This window comes from Corvus cornix, chromosome 1 (genome assembly GCF_000738735.6).
Source record: "Corvus cornix cornix isolate S_Up_H32 chromosome 1, ASM73873v5, whole genome shotgun sequence".
Lineage (NCBI taxonomy): Eukaryota > Metazoa > Chordata > Aves > Passeriformes > Corvidae > Corvus > Corvus cornix.
In genome coordinates, this window is record NC_046332.1 from 87,863,532 (window position 1) to 87,879,731 (window position 16,200).

General features: G+C 39.7%; 1 protein-coding gene across 4 annotated transcripts in view; it reads right to left on the reverse strand.

Moving 5' to 3' along the window:
* TBC1D8 (TBC1 domain family member 8) overlaps nt 1-16,200 on the reverse strand; it is a 48,538-nt gene that overhangs the window by 15,200 nt on the left and 17,138 nt on the right. For 3 of the 4 annotated variants that reach the window (XM_039548740.1, XM_039548754.1, XM_019282852.3), the window contains exons 3-7: nt 15,326-15,444; nt 13,760-13,988; nt 9,851-10,091; nt 2,291-2,498; nt 930-1,124 (exon numbers count right to left, since the gene is read on the reverse strand). In XM_039548740.1, coding sequence (XP_039404674.1) covers nt 930-1,124; nt 2,291-2,498; nt 9,851-10,091; nt 13,760-13,988; nt 15,326-15,444 — 992 coding nt within the window. Of the gene's footprint in view, nt 1-929; nt 1,125-2,290; nt 2,499-9,850; nt 10,092-11,638; nt 11,742-13,759; nt 13,989-15,325; nt 15,445-16,200 lie in introns of those variants that run through there. The other variant, XM_039548762.1, reaches the window with a different exon arrangement.

Sequence of the window (16,200 nt, forward strand, 5' to 3'; positions counted from 1 at the left end):
GAGGACTATCTTTTTCAATCCTCTGTTCAAAACAGGAGCCCTCAGCTCTGGTTGCTGAGGTCTGTGCCCAGTCAAGTTGAGTAGCTCCAAGAAAGCATAGAGCACAGCCTCTCCAGGCAGCCTGATCCAGCTCTGCCTAACCATCGGGGAAATCTCTCTTTTTATCTATTTGGATTTTTCCTTGCTAAATCTTGAGGCTGTGCCTGCTTTTCTTTCAACTGGCATATCAAAGAAGAGTCTGCCTCCATCTTCCAACTCCCTACAATATAGCAGAAGACTGGCTGAGGAAGCCCTGCTCCCTCCACCTCCTCTTATAAAGCATGTGCTCCAGCCCCTGACCATCTTGTAGCCCTCCACTAGACTTACTCCAAATTATCAATGCTTTTTATGTGTAATGGAGCAGAGTCAGAACCAGACACAGTACTCCTGATCAGCCCAGTAAGTGCTGAATAAAAGGGAGTAGTAACATCCCATGACCTGCTGGTTACAATCCTGCTAGTACAACCTGATATGGGGTTGTTCCTCTGCATTGTAAGAGCACACTGCTGACTTACAAGCTCGACTTGTTCATGACTCCTCCACCTTTTCCACATGGCTGTTCTCCAACCAGCCAGTCCCCAGCCTCTTCTGTCACATAGGCTTATTTTGCCAGGTTTCACATTTGTTTTTGTTGAACTTTGTGAGGTCTCTATCAGCCCATTCCTCCAGACTGTTGATGTCCCTGTGAAGGGCAGCCCAGCTGCCCACCATAGTCTGTTCTCTCCCCAGCATGTCAATCACAACTATGCTGAGTGTCCTCTATCCCACCAGGCAGGTCGTTAAAGGTGGTATCAGACAAGCATTGGCTCAAGATCAATTTCCCAAAGAAGGCAGGACAGTGGAATAATGGATAAACACACTGAATCAATAATACAATAGAAGTTCAGTACCTGATTGTTATTCTGCAAGTTGTTGCAGTGCAGTGGGTTGCTGGAGTTCACCTCTTTTAGCCTCTGGAGAAGGTTCTCCACCAAAGTATCCCGATCCTTCAGCTCAATGAACTGAAAGGCTGTCTTACTCTTTATGCTAACAATGATGGGATTAGGGAGAAGGCTTGTGTCCTCCATCTTCTCTATACTGATTACCTTTTCCACAGACATTAGAGAAAATACATGAGGCACCACATCCACAGAAATGTCTTCAAATATTCTACATGTACCAAAACATACAAAGACAGCATTTCATATGCATGCTTTAAATGTGGTTATTCATATTGGCTTTCCTTGATCAAACACATCCTATTGCCTGAAGTTCATGGTCTCTTTAGAAGCTCAAAGCAGGTACCAAAAAGTATCCCAGATGCCTTTTCTTTTCCCTAAATTAATTTGCATCCCACTTCTAAACAGCAGACTGAGGGAAAAGATAAGAAAGGGGTGTATGATTTAAAAAATGATTTATAAAAGGATCAACTTGATCAAATTCTGAGGGTGGAGGAGGAAATTTACTTTCCCACCTTTGAAGATGGGCAAAAGCAGTTGTTTTGTTAATTTTGATTAAGGATGCAACACTGTTCTCATATTGCTTTCTGTTTCTGCAACAGTGGAAGGTAAATTGCTACAGTTAGGATATGATTTGGATGTTACTCTATTATTAGCCAAGGATGAAAGGAAAGCTTTAATTAAGAGATCATAACAGCCTTGTATTCACAGGTGTTAGCCTGACAGCTTCCTTCTCCTGTTCTACTCCCACCACCTTCCCTTGTGCTCTCCCTCCATTTAAATTTGTCTCTTGATTTCATGGAAATTTGTCAGCTCATCACTGCATCCATAAAATCCCATCTTTCTCTCTGCCCCACAGCTTCACACAGTATCCTCAGGTTTGTTAGAGGTTGTCTATGGAGGGAGGACTTCGACACTTGTATTGATCCCAGGCAACAATGCTTTTGCATCGCTGGAATGGGTCCGAGCTGGTCTCCATCAACATCAAGCTGAATGTACGTGTTTGTGGAGCTGGGAGGGGAGCCCTGTCCAAGTCCTGGGCCAAGTAGACTCTGTTTTTGCAGTGTTTTGTCCTGCTGCATTACCTGTCCATACTTCACTTTGAGGATAGTGTTAAATCACCCATATTTTCAGGAGCTCAGGCCCTAGTGAGTCCCAGAACAAGCTGTACAACAATCGTGAAGGCAGGATACACACAAGCATCCTACTCTTTTTCATCAAACGATGCTTTGCAGATAAGTCAAGTGGCAGCAGAGGGTTAGGGCAGAAAAAGGCAGATAAGGACCCAAAATGAAACAAACAAACAACTCTACCTCTCTAAGTGGGATGATAACAGTGCAGCAGCCATTTTCTTTGCTGGCAAAACAGATATAACTGTCTGAAGTATACATCCTCCCCGCTGTGTGACAGCGACTAAACGGTGTCCAGAGAGAACAGTCCACAACTTCGTGCAGCTTCTCCTTCCTGGGCAATCTGAAGAAGGCCCGAAAGAATTCATTCTGTGCTCTGGCTTCAAGATCCCTTAAGAAAAAGCAGAAAGAAAGAATCACAAGATCCCGAAAGCCAGGACATACAGTGTGAGGTTCACTTTTCGTGTTGACCTCACCAAGAGCAAGGAATACAGAATAAAAACACCGTGCACAGCAATCTCCAGTGCCTATGTGAAGAGAGCATGAAACAAGCAACTTTGAAATACATTAAAAGAAAAACATTATCAATAACTGCTTGTTTAACAATAAGGTCAAAAGCAACTAGTACAGTAACTAGAAATGGAAAGGACACTAATTTTAATCAGCTGTTTCAGTGGTTTGGTTTTTTTTTTTTAATTATTATTTAACCATGCATTTTCTATGGCTGCTGTATGACTTTACAGACTCAAAGAGTTACAAATTTCAGTGCCCAGGAGATAACTAAATCTTTCATCTAATGAACATATATTGAGCAAGGGAGATTAGCTAGATGTTCCTTGTTTCCCTTCACAGTAGCATTACCAACATCACCCCAGGGACTTGCACCTGCACCCAAAAGTAAGGTATTTGCTCAATGAGTGCTTCCAAAGTGCTCAATAATAGAAGTGTTAATGATGGTGACATTTACATGATGGAATCCTTGACTTGCAGAGGTATCAGCCTCAGAGAGCCCTCAGAACAGTTTCAAAATGCAAAACAGTTTCAGGTCACTTACAGACTCAGTTGGGAATAACAGCACCAGCCACATTCAGTTTGAACTTGGCCTCCTTCCAGCCACCCATCCACATTTATGTGGAGAGAAAAGTTTAAATAAATGAAACTTTCATTACTGAGTACATGGTTATATGGACTTGGCGTTGGGGACTTATTTTTCTTCTCCTTTCTTAATGAAGAAGCCTGCAGTAATTTAAAGAACTATGCAATTACATTATAAACAGGACATGGCTATTAGCTCACCAACAGCAGCTCCAGAAACATTAGGGCTTAAATTCTATAATTTTCTTTACTACAAGTAAATTTTTCCTAGCATGATTCACGTTAGGGAAAAAAAAAGAAAAAAAAAAAAGCTTGATTTTGTGCCATTGAAAGAATTTAAAGCGTGGGCTGAAGCATAACAGGGAGTGGTACCTTGGTGCAGTAAATCCCCTCTCCACTCCTTCCTTCACCCTCCTCTTCTGCAGACACCTTCCCTCTACCCCAGCCCTGCTGTTAAAATATAAGTTGAGACAAATGAAGCCACTGCGTCAGTAAGTAAATCAATTGTTTGTTTGGGTTTGGGTTTTTTTTTTAGTTTAGCTTAATCCATAGTAAAAGACATAGCCATGTGAAACAAGGAGAAAGACTATCCAGAACTAACTGAGACCTGAGAAGGGAGGATCTGCATCTGCAAGCAACAGAAAAGACAGAATGCGCTCAACCAGTGTTCAGCTTCTGTTTCCTTCTCAAGCATTATCTTCCTTAATAATATTATCCAAAGAAAGCAGACAAATAGTCTCCTGTTTTTTCACAGAGAACAAAGAGAAACCCTCTTTGTGAAGAAAGACAAAAAGGTTGCTCCTGAACTAAAATTCCACAGCGAGAGCAACTCTGATAAGTGCCTGCAGCGATCTACTATTGTGACGAAGCTGGATCAGGATATGCCTCCTAGTTAACTCACCACTAAAATATTTTCCATTTCTGCACAGCACAGATGAATGCTGCTGATAGCCTCTGCAGTCAGGTCTGGTAGAGCTGTGCTCCCCTGCTATTGTGCTGAAAGGTATGAGCTTCCTTGCATCTACTTGGTTGTGAAGATTTCTCGACCTTTATGTGAAAAGAGGCTTTATACAGAAGAGTGGGACCTCTATTGAGGCACACATTGTCTGGTATTTAAGAGTTGACTGTTTCCTATGCTCCAAAATCTGAAGCTTCTGAGTTTTCAGGGTTTTGCTGCCTTTCTTGGGGCTGTGGGCTCCATGTGACAACAAGCCACAGGATTTTAAGCCGAAGAAAAATGACATCCTGAAACTAAGTAAACTCACCAGCACTGTATCCACCCCCACTCACCCTGTACCTGTGGAAGGCTGCCAACCCCAACATCCCTGGAAGTGCCTGTCCCCCCATGACTCACACACAGGCTCACACAGGGACACCACAGAGAACACACCACAGCCAGGGCTGCCCCAGAAACAAGTGCTGAAATGGGCCAGCCTGCTTGGAGGAGGGATCCCAGAATGAAAAGTGGTAGCAGAGGGATGAGATGCTGTCAGCACCTACCACTGTGAGCTCAAACAAGACGGTTTTATTCCAAAATTGAACACATATTTCCTGTTAAGCAAGCAAATTCTAGGGCTTAAAGGCTTCCCTTCATAAACACAGCCAAGCAAAATTAGAGTTGGTTAAAAAAAACCCCAACCCTGCAACTCTAAAAAACCAACAGACAAATTTAGCTCCTAAAATGAGACAGGCAATTGTTTAAATATAATACAACAAAGATGGCCCACGTCACCAAGTCCCACAGCTTCCATTTAGACTTTCACAATACCTCCAATGCCAAACAGAAATGCAACCTTTTTAGCTGCACCCCTACCTGTTTGAAAATTTTTACTCTCGCTTAACAATTTCCATGTCAGTTTGGTTTCTAAGCAAATGCAGCATATGAGTGGTAGTTAACTAAATAAAGGAAAGCTATCATTATGTAAAAATAATGGGGTTTGAGTATTTACACAAGCATCAGAAGAATAAAAGGTGAGAAAATGCAACTGCCTTGTTCCCTACTTTTCAAAAAACTCAGCAATTCCTTCTGAGTGCAGCTCCCAACTTGCATGTTATGGGATCATGGACTGCCTCCAACTCCAGCACTTCAAAGTGAACGGCAAGCCTGAACTGCAATAAGTCCTTGTGCATGACCCTGACATTACCTTCCAAGAGTTTTAAATGAAAGGAAATAACACACGCAAGACTAACAAAATGCCTAAAAGCATCAGGAGACTTTAAATGCTGTCCTCACTGTCAAATGTTTTTCCGCGCTTTAAATCCAGCAGAAGCCAACTTGGCAAGATTTTAGCTCTGCTGAGTCACTTGTTGCCTATCTAAAATCTAAACAAACTTGTTGACCTCCTGCTTTAAGAGACCAATTACTAGATTCTTCTTGTTATTCAGACTCCAGAAAGTCAGACACTTTAGAAATAACACATTCAACAATATATGTCGTGTTTATTGGAAGAACTGATAAATTCGTGTGGGAAGAAAGGCTTCTTATAAGCAAGCCAGGAGATGTTATCTGAGAAGAGCCAACATGGACTTGTCAGGACACATGTAAACTGAACATCATTCCCTTACACAGCAGAACACTAGACTTGTAGATGAAGGAGTTGCAATGAACGTTTTAGCCAAAATTTATGAAATCTTGATATATCCTCTCATGGAACTAATAAAACTAGAAGTGACAAACTGTTGTACCAAGCCAGTTGAAAAAGAGTACCTCAGAACACAGCCTTTCAGGGCTTCCTTGTAAATTGGAAGGTTGTATCAAGAGGACCTCCTTGGGAGTCTGTCCTAGATTAGCTTCTGTTCAATGTCTTCATCAGCACTCTGTGTGATGGATCAAGAGCTTGTTAGTAAGCTTGCACTTGATGCAAGGCTGGTAGAGGCTAATGAATGTAAGAACAGGATCAGGTTCAGATTTATATTCATAAATTTAAGGGATGTTGTGGGGAAAAAAGCATTACAAATATTTTCAGCTGTACATCATAAGCTTCACAAATGCAGCATGGAGATGAACTCCACCAGGAGCCATCCCTTGGGGTTACACAGGAGCAAAAGCTGAACAAGAACCAACGGCCATGTGCTCACAAGAGGAAGAGGAACACTGTGCTGGGCTGCAGAAGTGCATGGCCACCAAGATGCAGCGTGGCAGTCCCAGAACTGCAGCAGAGACAGTCCCACTGCTCCTGCCCTGGTCAGCACTGGCAATGTTTCTGAGGCAATCCTATATCCCACCACCATATGCCTGCCCCCACATGGCATCAGTGACGAATGTCCAGAGAAGAGCGACCAGAATGGCTAAAATCGGCACTGATAAGAAAACCTGGGAGTGCAGCCTAAAAAAAAAAGAGAAAGAACACGCACATCAACCTCCAAATACACAAATGATTGCTCTAAAGAAAGAAAGCACATCCGATCTCTTCAACAGTACTGGGGAGAACAAGAAGTGACAGACTCAAAAACTGCAAAAGATTCAAGTTAGACCTCAGACTTCTAAATGACAGAACAGTGAAGTACTGGTATAGATCCTGATATGCCCATTACTGCAAATCCTTAAAAACACATTAGGCAATCACACAGAGATAACCCAAACCCTACCTTTTGCCACAGAAATGCAATAAAAGGAGGTTCTTTCTAGCCACATTCTCCTTGTTGCTCAAGGTTTAAAGCATTCTCAGATTCCCTCTCTGAAGGAATAAATTCAGATTGAAGTGACATTTATGACTCAGGATACTTCAAACAGTTTCCATTAAGCTTAGATCAGTGTTAGCAACCTTCTTTGCCTTAACATGAAGCAAAGTCATTCTCACTGGTAATTCACAGTTAAACACGAAGAAAAGAAACTGATGTGGTTAGAGCCTGGGAAAACATGACACTTTTGAAACCTTACTGACAGCAGCACTAAAGCTTTTAAATTGTGGGTTCTGCTCTGGAGGATTTCTCACTACATTTGAGAAATGCAATGGGGATTTTTGCATCCCGTAAGAGATGGAAATTAGAAGTACGAGAAACCTATACCAGAGACTGTTGCAGCCTTCTTTTTAAAAAATAAAAAGTAGTTACCATATATATTCCAGTAAAATTGTATGGCACATACATATGTCTGCAAGAAATGGTATTTGTAGGTACCAAACACCTCAGCTTTACTTTGCTTTTTATGGCAATTATCTCAATTGCCATTAATCCCTTTGTAATCCATTGTTCTGTGCCCTATCATTTTATTAAACAGCACAAAAAATTGCATACTGACTTTTTTTGACTCTGGCCATGACATAATTTGTGTCACAGGCTCTGGGCCTAATCCCACAGACTCTCTGAGTCCCATCCCTCCACTGCTCAGCAAGATGACCCCAAGAGCCTCAGGAATGGCAAAGGTTTATGGTTTTCAGAATGCTGAATATACAGATCATGATAGCACTGAAAATGTAATTTAAAAAAAGTAAAGATATTGAAACAAGCCTCTCACAAAAGAAAGCCTTGCAAACAAAAGCCATCTGCAGAAACTTCATTAACTTGTCAGAGCTGGAATAGTTCCAATGATGTGTGTGTCTGCTTTCATTTTCACAGATTATTATTTGCTTCCAAATCATATACAAGAATTAACAATGACAATTATTAGAGAGAACGTGTTGAGAGGAAAGTAATTGTTCTTATAGTACTACAATGGCCTCAAGAAAAAAAGCAGTAACAAAAGCTTCATACACCAAAAAAACTACAACATCCTCCCCAAAACATGTTAACACTAAAAACCAGTTTTTCCACTATTCAAACTACAGTCTTGCTTAATCACCTTACTTCAAAGTGGTTGCTGAAGTGGGACAAAGGACACCAGAAACAGCAACTTATCCAACCACTACCTAATTCATGCAGAGGAAATGGGATTTTGGCATCTTCCACGTTTTCATTTCTGCCATCCCAAGTCACAGCACAGGTTAGAGAACATCTTAATGAGGAAATCTCCAGTAAATATATTTTTGTCATTCCTTCTCCTCTGTAGCTTTAAGGGTTTTTTTCCTTCTTTAGTTGGAGGGAAGGAGAGAGAAAACCTGTTCGAATAAATGTGTGGGAACGTTTCTCTTGCTTGACTGTTAATAGACATACTACTTTTCAAAAATGCCACAAGGCACTGACAAGTTGATTCCCTGCGAGCCCCTTATTATAGCATATTACTAAGCTTATACAATTTCTCTTTACAACTGTAATTTTACTTTCTTTACATTCAGTTAGTACCCCTGATTCAAAGACTATTTTGGGAAGTGACAATGACAAAAATCGGTAGATGCTGAGAAATATCTCCCCCCAGGTTTTTTTTGACATCTCCTCTGGATTTCTTTTTTTGCAACTAACTTTTCAGCCCAAATGCAGGAGGAGGGTGAAATGGTAAAGCATGGAAAGGGGCTGAGATACAACCTGTCACAGCCATATTCTACATTAGCTAAAGTACATATCCCCACATCTCTTGAGCCAAAAGCCTACAATGTTAAAAACAACCAGTTACACATATAGTGTAAAAACAATGGTAGCTCTTGCATTCCAAGGAACCCTGGCTATTAAAAAAAAGCCTGCAAAGATTTTTATGGTTGCTCACCACTGTGTTACCTCAAGAGAATTCTTTGATAACGTCATGGATGAAATCCTGGTGTCAGTGATTTTCCTTACTGTGTGTACATATGAAATTGCAGAGGAAGTCCATTTTATTGTTTTGAACTCTATTATGAAACTTTGCAAAAGTGTTTAGCTGAGATGTATGCCCACCACCACTGTAAAAATGTCCCTCAGAAACAATAAAATGGCTACTGGTCTCTCTTTTCTGGGAAATGATACCATGCATTCCTTATGTTTTAGTCAGGAAGCAACACCTGGGCGATTCCCTTTGTATCCCTGGCAGAGGGAGAGGAAGGAAGAGCAAGAAAGGGCATGATTCAAGAGGAGATAACCACTCCACTCACATCCCATTCAGAAAAGAAGTATTTTAAATCAGTACCTTAACCTTGATGCCCCCGGCAAATTCCAGTTTGGGCTATTCCATCCAGCCCACCTAAAATTCCTGAGGACAGCTTCCCTCCCCCTTTCTCACAGCAGCAAATAAAACACAGTTGTGTGTTGTGCTACCAGCAGAGAAATAGCCATCAATCTTTCCCCGAGAGCCAAATGCATTTCTGTAGTGGGAGAGGAATGCAGAGATGCATTTCAGGGAAGCAAGGGGTAGAGCTGAAAATAGCCATATCACAACTGAGTATTTTTTAAGTCCTGTAACTGCTTGATAAGTTGGCTGTGGCAATCACACTAGTGGGAATTCCATGTTTCAGATATGATCAAATTTCTAGAGAACTGAAGGCACTAGGAAAACCTACACATTACCAAAATTATAAGGAAAATAATACTGCTCTTCAGAAGATGGAAAATATCCCTTGCTGCAATCTTCCCTTCTATGGCGAACAGTACTTTTGAAACTTTGTTTTGTTTATGGGAAGAATATAAAGTTGAAAAATGTATCTTGCATACAAGTTAAAATGCACCTTTTGGATACACCATAATACATTATGAAGTCTCTCTGGCACCAAATCAAACAAAGGTTTGAAATCTTACCCAGCTAACACACCAAACCATGAAGCCCACTATCAAACCTCTGCTCATAACAACAGTTCAGCTTTTTACCTTTTGGTAATCTGAGTAGGATCCTGCAGGCCTGGATCCAGTTCAAAGATTTCATCATCCAGTAGCCTTCGGAGTGTCACATCTGCCAGCTGCTCCATGATTCTGAAAGCCTCAGCAATATTGAGGAACGTGGAGAAGTCACGCTCTTTATTTGCTGTAGTGACACGAACTGTGTCAGTCATGAAGACATTGGAGGTTCTTTCCAGTTTCTGGACCTCAACCCAAGGAATGATAAGTTTCACTGCAATCCAAGAGAAGAGCAAAAGTGGGTGGGAAATTCTGCTTACATTTTTCAGATTTGGGAAACAATCAAATTCAGAATGAAATGCAAACCAAAGAGGAGAGAGATACATTTTTATAAGCAAGACCAAGCACATTCTGAAATATCTGTTATGACTCTGCATTCAATCTCACCCACTCCAAAAGATATGTCTTTTTCAGAATCTCTCCCTTACAATTTTAACTATCTTCACAAGAAACGCTAGACTGCAGAGTGGTGCCTTTGCAGAACACCTGCCATATGCTGTGCTCCTAACTCCTTTACAAGTCATTTCTGCAGCCTGCTTCCTTACTACCAGAAGAAACAGTTCATCTCCAGAATACAAAGGTAAGAGGGAAAGGTTTTGTAATCTCCTAGAAACAAAACTGTAGGCAGGTGGAAAACCAGTTACATGAACAGTTATTTTAGCTTTTAAAATAAAGCTAACTCCCATCCAAAAGGAAGCTTTTGCACATGCAGCCTGCTATAAAGTGTATTTACTACTATAATAGGACATTAAAAAAGCTGCCTAGGCATTGGAATCTTCCCGTTTTGGTTACTTTCTACTGGAAAGATGCACAGGCACATCTTGCCCTAAACATTAACTATAGTCAGACTTGTTTGTAGAGAACAAGAAGTGTAGGACACTGTTCTCTATACTTAAAGCTGTTGAATTATATAAGTGGCAAACAGAATCAGCTTACTTTAGATAACTACTGCAGGATGTTACTTGCCTCTCACACAAATCTCTGGGAAAGAAAGGCTGGAAAGGACTTTAAAATAAATTCAATTTCTTCTTAACAACTGTTGGAAGCTTCCCAGACTTCTCTGTGCCAATAACATCAAGACTACACCCCCTAACATCCCTAGCTGGTCTCCTGATGCCAATAAAGCAATAAAAAGGCAGTAATAACAAACATTGTCATATATATACGACACTTATCCATGATCATTAATTACCTAAGGAGCTACCCTCAGCAAGTTTTCTGTACTACATGAACCACAGCTGTCAAGATTATTTGCAGATTACATTTTTTCTTACTTAAATAAAGCACAGCTGCATCAACATGCACAGACTGTTGCAAATGGTCATAAAATCATCTGTACCAGCCCAGCCAAGGGAAGAAAGATTAAATAATGTCATAGCAACAGCACTGCTGTTCAGGCAGGTCAGAGACACACAGGCTCTACAGTGCTGGTGATAGGAAAAGCACCACAGCCTGTACGGGACCCAAGCCACTGATAAAAGGTACAAAGTCTTCAAAGTTTAAGAAAAACACAAATTTAATTAAAAATTGTGCAGAAACCTTGGCACGCTGTTTCAAGCTATCTGATGATGTAAGCCTCTGAAATCCTACAAATACTTTGAGGCTTAGTTAAAACGGGACTTGTCCTGTAAAAAATTTTCCATGGAGTTTATATTCACATAAGCTGTAAATTAATTTTATGAGAGGTTGAAAACAGGTTCTAATATTGCATTCCAGGTCACTTCAACACAAAATGAAACAAGAAAAAGGGAAAAGACTTACCAGAAGCAGAAGACTTAACACTTTGCCTATCAAGAGATTTCATTCTACAGTTTGGGGGGATTTTTATAGAGGTAAAACACAATTGAGAACTAATTTTATTGCAACTCATATATTGGGATTTTCTCTGTGCAGTATTGAAGAATACAATAAATGTGATTCCTTAGCAATATTTTCAAGACCAGATTTAACCAGATTTAATTTGTGATTGCTACCTGAAAAAAACAAAGGCAATGAATCACTTGTTCTGCATGTAATCAGCATTGGCTTCTCAAATAGTAACAACCAGAACGATATTAAATCTGGATTACTCCCTGTAACACAAATATTTCACAAACATGATAAAACACTACCCTAGAAACAGAAGCAATCTGCTTCATCACAATCAAGGAAGTGGGAATAATTTCAGCATATATGTTGCGTCCCACTGAGCTAGGGAAGTTTGTTTAACCAAAAGAAATTTCAGGGGGTTTTCTCACATTTCTATGCAAATGTATGGGAATACACAGGCAATGCAACTGACTACATTGGTGAATGAACAGTGTATTTTCCATGATCAAAATAAAAAGTTGCAAACATGTAATTGTTTGTTGGGGCTTTTTTTTGATTTTCATAAATAAATATTATTAAATATATGAGAAGAAATCTCTTCTTAAACAATACAGCATGATATTGTACTTCCATTATCATTTAACAATCTGTGATATTGCATAAACAGAATTTTTGGAACAATATAAAGGGTTTTTCTCTCTCCCTCCTCCTTCCTCTGTTATCTGTCATTAATAAGTATCATTTTTGCTTTGTGTGCTTTGACAGATTGGCTATCTCAGATTTAATGAGAGAAAACCTGCAATGATAATAATAAGAAATGATTGACAAAGGATATTATTTAATACTAACCAGAAGACAAGGAGATTAAACAAGAGCTCACATATCTGATATGTACCAAGAAATTCCATTCTACTCTTCCCAGCAAAACTCAAGTTTTGTTTTTATGGTGAAAAACAAACTTACCTGCATTTCAAATATAACTCTTCCACCTTTTGCTGATATGACAAAATAATTGGGGTGAAATAATATAAGGGAAGAAAGGACCTCCAGCTCTAAGCATGTCTTTGTATGTTTTCAGTCTTAGAAATTACAAGCTACTATGTTTCTTAAGATGCACTTCATTTTTAAACCTACAGCTATACCTAAATATTAAATCCAGACGGAATATAGCAAAGTTTTCCTAATTGTTGTAACTGACAAATATTGCTATATTTACAGCAGTATAGGTTTCTATTGCTAACCTCGTTTAAGTTTCAGCAGGATAAACAGGCCTTAAAAGGCTAGAGGTTTATGCACAATTTTACTAAATAGAGAAATGCTATAGTTTAAATGGCTACATTCATTTTTACCATTTTATGTCTGTTACTTTCATTTTTACCTTCTAGTATCTATTCCAACAGGCTTTTCATTCACACAATTCTTTCTCTGCAGAGGAACACCACAACCAAATCCTTAGAACTTGCTGAACCATCTGAAAGTCTAACAAGCCCTAGGACAAACTTCTTCTGACCTTACTGCACTATTCAGAAACACAAACAAATCCCTAGATCGCTGTTGTTTTTCCTTAAAAGCTCTGAATTTTCACCTGGTTCTCCAGGGCACATTCCTTTTATGCTTCCTGTTCTATCTTCAGGCAAGCAGCTTGACTCAGGCATCCCTGGCCCCACCAGCCCTTCCCCTACCACCCCACAGCAATGTGGTGACTCTGCTTCCCTGCCTGTGGGAGGGACCCATCCTTATTCACCATTTTCAGCACTAAAAGTCTCTATTTTAGAACTTGTAGAAGGTCTGCTACATCTTAAGGTTGCTTCACTACGCCAAAAAGAAAAACCAGATAACATCTATGTCTGTGTGCTCTTGCAGTGTCATTTTTATTACTGGATTCATATTAAAATACAAAGGCTGAAGTGAAAACTAAATTAAACAATTTTTCACCTGAACAACTAAAAACTCAGAAACTAAACTTCAGAGGTGAACTAGGCTTTTTATAACAATCCTGGCTATTCTTGCTTTTAACTGTACTTATATTTATATCTCTCCCCAGCATAAGATTTCTTACACATTTACACTTACATTCTTTGCCCAGGAAGAAGGAATAAAAACAGAGATGATTGATGCTCAAATAAAGCCAGCCTTGCCGAGGAACTTTTCCTTTCCAACAGCAACAGGAATAATAGGTGATCAACTTCTCTGCTTCAGGAAAATTAAATCTGGATTCAAATTTCACCAGGGCTTCTCGGAACTTCTCGGGGTCTTCCTCCTGCTCAGCGAGCTTGCTGCTCGTTTCCTCTGCAATCAGTGCCTGAGTCAGGAACAAGACCATATGTCAGGATAAAGCTATGGCACTCACACTCAGGCAAGTTGCTACAAGCTACCCATTCAAATTTTAATAATGCAACCCTTTCTTACAAAGAAATTACAGTCAATTTGCAATTTTCACGAATGTGGAAATTTCTCTGGTGCTTGCATCTCTCATACATTTTGAAAGCTCCCAAAGCTCCCTTCTTTTCTTTACATTTAGTTTTTTCAATGAGTCTGCCAGAACCATATCTCTACACTTTCACTATGGCTTATGATTGCTCTTATTTTGTATATACAGAGCAGAAGTAGAGTAAAAGTTGTGTATACTGACCAGTACTATTTACCTATGAAGAAGCAATGCAGTCAGATGTGTCAGTAACTTGAGACATGCTTGGAACCATTACAAACATGGTTTCAAGAACATCTACATAAATATAATTAAGATTTCAGATTTTTAACAGTGGTATTACAACAAAGGAGTTAAGTATGCATTGCACCATGCAGACAAATAATCCTTATGTTACAGCACCCGGTATAATTTGCAATTACCAAGCAGTCCTAATATGCCAAAAGTCTACAGCAGGTGCAAGGGTCCAAAACCTGGACTTAACATTAACTAATGAAACCTGAAGAATTTTAAGTATGTGTTGTGCTACGTAACAGGCTGTCACTGTGTTATCAATAGACATTAACTGTATTTGGTATTTCAGTGTACTTAAAACAAAATGCCTTTTTTTAAAGAAAGCAGGATAAAAACTAGGATTTGTACAGTGGAGTTTTGTTTTTGTCCTCTTTTTCCCCAGATTAAGAGCCCACAAAGCTCACAGCAGCAAGGCTGGAATTCACCAAAAGCATTATGTTCCCACAAAATTTCCAAACTGGAAAAGAGGCTGTGGGGAGAAGAGCATCCCACTAAAACTCTTACCAAAGAAAAGCTTGTAGCACGACCTGAGGTACAGCAGCCACTAGGGAACTCACACCCCCACCAGCCATCACCAAGCTCCTCTTAGAGGATCTATTTCATTAAAAGCAGAGCTCAGGACACCAGGCTTTCTAAGTTACTCCCCCCATGCCATTGTTATTTTTAATCTGATTTATAGTCACAAAATTCCTTTACTTTTAAAATTCTTTAACTTTCCAAAAGGATGCTCACTTCTCCAACCCTGTGGTGAGCCAGCAGCTTCATGTGCTGGCCACATCAGGTGCAAGAGCCACATAGAAAAACAGTAATGTTTAGATGGTCAAAACCAAGGATGAATGACAACAACTTCATGACATTCTTCTAATAAATCACATGTAATCAGGCAGGGGAGGGTGAAAGTGAGACAGTTTCCTTACCTTCACTTTCCCTTTGACAAAACTAACAATATCTTCTTTATTGTCAAACACAGACAAAGTATGGAGCAAGTTTTGTTCCAGCCATTCCCAGTGTTGGTTTATTTCCTCTGCAGTGGCACCTAGAAAAGCAAAAAATAGTATATTGAAACTAATCCTACAAAATAAAATCGAAAGGAAGGGGAAAAAAGTAATAAAATGCACTATTTCATAAATTCATTATGAGAAACTGAACTTTCAACCTCAGAATTCTTAGTAGCAAACAGGTCAAAAAGGTCTTGCTCATAGCAGTATAGTTAGAGAAAAACAAAATCCTCATTGTTTCAGAGAATTAGTTTTAGTGCTTTTAGTTTTATCTTCTCGAATGCTCTCAACCAGCAAATGCTGCATTAAAAGTCAAAGCAGAAAAACCAGCAAAACTTCATCCTGAGCTGCTAGACTGCAGCTTATTCTGACATGACGTTCCACAAGCGGCCACTGGAAACCTTAGATTTATGCCCTGCTCCCAAAAGTCCCTGATCTTCCTTTCTCCCTCCCTCAACACACACATGCACACACCCCAACCCCCCCCCCATACAAACATGCACACCCTTGGAGAGGAATACAAAGCTCTCTATATAAAGTACCCCAAAAAGATTTTGGTTCAGCAACACCTAAAGGGTTTACAAGAGCACATTTCTAGTTTGGGGAAGAAATAAAGCAAACAGAAATCTTTTACTAATACAGCTTTTCAAATCTTTAAAGCTTCTTTCTCTAAAGATTTGAGGGATTTGCTGGTTCTTTAAATGTAATGTGTTCACACTAACTCCAGAAATAATATTTCACTCATTATCAATTTGCTTTGGTTCTTTCTTCTTGAAACTGAATTGTCTCTGCAT